Raw genomic sequence first — 5,901 nt, forward strand, 5'->3', positions numbered from 1 at the left:
GTCCTGATTACGGAAACAATCCTATGGGACCTGTCAAGACAGCTTCTAGAAATACTTAATGACTGCACTTAGGGTATAAGAAACAAGACCTGCCCTAAAAAATCAATTATATGTATTGAACAGAAACTAAAGAGAAATAAGCAGAGAAGAAATGCTCATTAGCCAGTAGGAAAGGGCTCGTTTGACCCCACTTGGCCAGCTAATGAGGAAATGTCACAGCCGGAGAGAAAAGGGGTTGCTTGGCCTCAGAGTTACCTTCTCGATTTTGCTCACTGAGTTGTTTGGCAAAACTTTGCATCAGCTCACTGAGAAATCCACTAGAAAGAATTTGTCTGCTTCAACAGCACCGAGGGAAGAACCCAAATCCACCTGTGAAGCTTTGCTGTGCTCACAACTGCCTCACTTGCTCCTTCTTAATTCGCAGGTCTTACATGTGTTACTGCTTTATAAGAGGCAGTAACCAGAGAGTAGGGATGTAGCCCCAAAAGGTCTAGGTGCCGGATTTGTCAGTCAGGTGATATTATCATGACTTTACTGAGACACCTAGAAATGTGCTTTACAAATATCCTATACATCACTCATTCTAGTGCACTTATAACAAGAGTATCACACGATTGCACATAGTATTTTCTAGAAATACCAATGATGAAATGGAACATTTCAACATGTGAGGAGGTAACTGCTGGGCATGCGGAGCTGCACCTGAGGTCCTTATGTATCTCTGCCTCATCTCCAGGAGGTGACCCGGTGGACCGAGAGTGGCGTCCATGTAAGCAATCATTCTTGCCCTCATGCCTGGCAATATGTTTGTCTCAGCATTCAGGGATGTTTGTGACTCTAGATGAAGTACTTGTAATGTTTGCATTCCCTTTATTTTTACACTTTTGCAGAATATCGGTACCATTTCACTTTCCTTTCTACGTCTACATAATACACGTGTCCTTTTTGCAGGCACATATGCATTTTCTTCAGTGAAGGTGAGTTGATTGTGAAAACCTTGACAGTAAAGCCTGTTGTCTCATTCCCAAATATTGACCTGTGAAACGGCCAGCCCTCACTCTCTGCCATTCGGTCCTGTGTGGCCTACACTCATGACGTTGTGGTCCATCAGGGGACTGATTCTTCCCCGTAGGACACGGACCATGGGACGTTGTGCGTACACGTGACCCCATTTCAGGACAGTATGGTAAGTCCATGAAGAAAACTGGGCAGATATAGAAAACCAGGAGTCAGCCGCTTACGTGCAATTATTTTAGGTGAGATGAGGTTAACAGTGGACAAGCGCCTTGTCCAGAATTTCTTGGCTGACAACCTGTCTTCTACCCCTACCCGTTGAGGTAGGAGTTTATTTCCTCCTCACCATGGAGAGAGGGAGGGCACTGGAGCAGGAGCCAATCAGCGATCAAGAGCCCGAACTGTCCAATCAGGTGAGGCGGGGTGGGCGGGCACTTCCGGTGTCATGGCTCCCCGCCCTGAGTTCTTTGGGGAGTGTCCCTCGGCTCCCTAGCCCGCCTTCCGGGACCGTTGCCGGCCGCGGGCTGCGTGGGAAGGACCCCGGGACCCCGGGACGCCGCGCGATGGTGACGGGGGACGGGAGCCGGGGCGGGGTGCGGTCGGGGTGCGTGTGAAGGAGGCGGCCGGGGGTGCTGGGTGCCTGGGGTCGTCGCTCTCAGGAGCAGAGCTGGAGGCTCTGACGTTTGCAGATGTGTGCGCTGCAGGATGTCACACCCACCCGCGCTCCTCAGACCTGTACCTTTCCTACTCAGTGAATTCCCGAGTTTCCAGTATTTCCCCTCATTGCGATGCAGGATTTCACACCCACCCGCGCTCCTCAGACCTCTCTCTTTCCATATTCGCAGTGAATTCCTTTTTGGTACCTGGAATTGAACTCAGCAACTTGCGCGTGCCTGGCGGGCGCTTGTGCCCCTGAGCTCCATCCCCTCACAGTGAATTTCTGAGTTTCCGGTGCTTCCCACATTGCCAGCCCCACAGATGTTGACAAGGGCCTGAGAATGCAGAGCAAGGCTTAATGTTACCATGACCAAGGAGCAGGGCTTCCCAAGCATGCAGTGAGCTCCTGCGTTACACACTTAGCAACCCAGACAATTATCACTTTAGTTTTTTCGGTAGGACCTCTCTCTACTCACAATGATATAAAAACAGAGTTTGTGGTGTCACAACACTGTGGAGCGAAGTGCTGAACCTGAAGAAAGATGTTAGTGGTACTTCCGGTGGCCCTGGGTCCTCGGTCTCCGGACTAGTCAGGGAAGACTTGTGCTAAGTAAGACTGTATGTATCCCAGGTACTGGAAGAAGCGGTATAAAGCCAGTCTGGAAGAGGAGTGGGGGCAGGAGGAGTTGATTCACCAACAAACCTGGGGTGCAGTCCTGTTTACGGGGTGGTAGCCCTATCTCAACCCCTTCCAGCGGTCACTGATTAGTTATTGGACTTGTGGCTGGTTTGGTAGGCTGTTTGGGAATTTTCCAGCAACTAGTTTAGCAGCTCATTTTGGGGGAAGTGGCCTTGTGAAAGGGGAGCTTAAAGGAGCAGGCTGTAGCTACACGTGTGAAACTGCAGGCTGTCGGCACATCTATTTCCTGTGTCACAGAGCCTGTGTCTCCTCTACTTCTTAGGGAACCCAGTATCTCATCTAGCCCTACCTGTAGGTCTCAGCTGTCCCTAGATTAGTAGAGTTTGCATTGGAAATAAGAACTATAGTTCCCTGGTATTTGGAAGCATCCTGAGTTTGTGGCCAAGTGGCTGCTCAATCCAAAGCTAATTGGAGATAAACACTGATCACAGGTGACTCAGTGTATTGAAAATGACCATTTGAAACTCAGGTCCTCAAACTAGTTTTCTTACAATGAAAGATATAAAGGAAACTGGGATTTTAGAGAAAAAGTGGTGATTTTGCACTTGAAATATATATATATCTATATATATATCTATTTGCCCTTCTTTCTTTCCTTTCTTTTTTCCCTTATCCCAGTTGTTCTTAAGAATTGAAAACATCATACCAGAGTGATATATTTGCACCCATGTTTATAACAGCACAATTTGTCATAGCTAAGTCTTGGAAACAACCCAGATGCCCTTCAACTGAGGAATGCATAAAAAAGATGTGTCATTTTTATACAATGGTGTATTACTCAGCTGTAAAGAAAGGTAAACTTGAGGCTTTTATGGGTAAATGGATGCAACCAAAGACCATAAATAAGTGAAATAAATCAGACCTGTATGTGTAAACATTGTATGGTCTCCCTAGTATAAGAAACTGAAAGAGTACACAAAATCCAAAAAATACAATAGATATTGTGAAAGGGAAAGAAACTGCTCAAATGGAAAGAATACAGTGGAATATTGGTGAAGCAAAAAATGAGATTTACTTGGCAAATACAATGAGTAATTTACCACCATAAAGGAGTGGTTTGTACATTTGATTTGTACTGCCAACCCCAGCAAATCTCAGCTTGTTTAAAGCAAGTGTATTCTTGGTACTTCTTATAAATTTAGTGTGTGTACGTGTTGTCTGATCTGAGTTTCAGGCGTAAGTGACTGTAAGTGTAGAGCATGTTCCAAATACTGGGAAAGGATATCTCTGTCACTTTTATTTGAGATTTGAAAATATAACAGTGTCCTTTGTTTTTCACAAAGAATTCTACTAGATGGTTCTTAAATTTATTTTACTTGTATTAAAAATATAATTGTATTAGCATATAATTTAAGAATTCTTAGCATACTGCATCATCCAATCAGATTTTATCTCTAGGTGTAATGTTTCTCTTTGCACATGTAGCAGACTTTTAAACAACTTGTTGGTCAGAGTGTACAATAATTTTTTAAAGAATTGTTGAACTGTGTGTCGTGAGAGATCATTTCTAGGTGTGAATAACGTCCTTGCTTTACAGTGACAAGTGAGGTCGCATTTGCGTTAAGTAAACTACACACTGGCGGAGACCGAGTGAGGGAGCAGGTGGAACATCCAGCTGACTCCTTTCAGGGCACATTTCAGACGTATTTGCAAAAATTTTAAGCCAGTTCAATCTTGCAATGAGCTGTACTCTTGACAATGTAGTTTGTCTCTAAAATGTTCATTATATCCACATGGCACAGGGACCTTCTTGCACTTTCAGTTCACCTAAAAAGAAAGTACTTTTTTGCTACTTTCACTGATGATTAGCTAAACACTGGTTCTTAAACAATCGGCTTTGAGATTTCTCTGTAGTTTTTTGTGTACTTACCTTGAGATCAATTGTTTGGGAGCTACGTTTCCTTCTAATTTGTGTTCTGATTGTGTGTCATGTAGCTCCATCCTCTTGCCATAGTTTCAATGAGTATTAAAACTATGAGAAACACTGTGACTTCTTCCCACTTGTTCTTGCCTTGGCCAAGCGTCTCCATGCTACTATTCTCAAACCTACATTTTGATTCTTTTATCATTAATGCATAGAATTTTATCTCATTTCAAGCTTTTTGTCACTTTTTGTCTCTTTCCTGTGTCTAAGATAGCACTTAATGGTTACTTTGGAAACAGGGTTAACCATGGATTGTTCCATTTAAAATTCATGATTTAAATCTAATTCACAGACTACTTGATAAAAATATTATCTGAGTAAATTCAGGCAGTTTGGTTACTTAGTTTTTTGTTTCTTTGTTTGCTTCTGAGATGGGGTGTCGCTGTGCAGTTCCAGCTGACCTTCAGCTCACTTTGTAGCCCAGGCTAGTCTCGAACTCGCAATGATCTTCCTGGCTCAACCTTCTGAGTGCCGGGATGACAGGGGCGCACCATCACGTCTGGCAGTTGGGTTACTTAGGAGCCAATTAGAAATCGATAATTTTTTGGAGTCCCTGTGATTGATTGCTGGGATTGACACACACACACAGAGAAGAGCACTGCCTGCACTCTTACACTCTCTCCACGGGATCCTGCATGATGACCTCAGGGCTCTGTCAGCAAGGCCATTACCAGATTCAAATTCCACACCTTAGCCCCAAACTGAGTGAAAAGAAGCTTCTCCATTATTTACTGAACATGAAATATTCTGTTTAGAAACAAAAAGAGACTGAGCGAACACCTGTATTTTTTATAGTTGCCGAACCTGCCCAGGCTGTGGTCCAGCCTGACTGTGCATCTCACAATTTCAGTAACTGTGAGTTTCCTTCTTGTCCTCAGCCTGAGTTGTTCCTGTGGGTCTTTCTAACAGTCGTCCCCTGGCAGCATTTTATTTTCATGTGTGCATCTTACATTTGGAAAATCTTTTATATTTTTAATTAAAGTGGAAATTTAATGTATTTGTAACTTGAAGCCTGAATCTTTGAGACATGTGTACATTGTAGATGATAAAACTAGCGTATTACTTCAAAATGCTATCATATTTGTAAATATGTTTGAACTTTTATAGAGCTTTTTAAAATTGATTTTCTATGGGTTTTTGTTGTTGTTGTTTTTCCAATACTGTGTAATCTTTCTGGCCCTTTCTCCCACTTTGTTTCCATTGCACTGTTGTCTCCTAAGATGATGAGGAGGATTGTGTCCCAGCATTGTCTGTTTGCAGTGTGTTTGCAGTGCAGGTCACATCTGTTTACAGCTAATCTAAACCCCTCTTTGAAATGTGCTATTGTTTCAGGTTCAGTCGTGCACTGTAGGGTAGTCACAGTGTTCCCTCTCCTGTGCACAGTTCATGTCCCTCATGTTCCAAATCAGTAGTTCTAAGAATCCACATTGTTGATGTTATCAGTTTGAACTTAATTTCTTTTTTTTTTTTTATTTTAAAGAAAATAGTACAAAAAAAGAACAACAGCAAAATACAAACAACACAAAGCAAGGACATTAAAAATGATACAGGGTTGGGCTGGGGATTTAGCTCAGCAGCACAGCGCCTGCCTGGCAAGCACGAGGTC

General features: G+C 43.2%; 1 protein-coding gene across 1 annotated transcript in view; it reads left to right on the forward strand.

Annotated features, from left to right (window-relative positions):
- The first annotated feature begins 1,466 nt into the window (after positions 1-1,466).
- Positions 1,467-5,901, forward strand: part of LOC102004182 (zinc finger protein 14-like) — a 95,486-nt gene continuing 91,051 nt past the window's right edge. The window contains exon 1 of the mRNA XM_013505562.1: positions 1,467-1,580. Within this exon, the coding sequence (XP_013361016.1) occupies positions 1,578-1,580 (3 nt within the window). The 5' untranslated portion in view covers positions 1,467-1,577. The remainder of the gene's footprint in view (positions 1,581-5,901) is intronic.

The sequence above is a fragment of the Chinchilla lanigera genome, unplaced genomic scaffold, assembly GCF_000276665.1.
Source record: "Chinchilla lanigera isolate Chin_1 unplaced genomic scaffold, ChiLan1.0 scaffold00098, whole genome shotgun sequence".
Classification (NCBI taxonomy): Eukaryota; Metazoa; Chordata; class Mammalia; order Rodentia; family Chinchillidae; genus Chinchilla; species Chinchilla lanigera.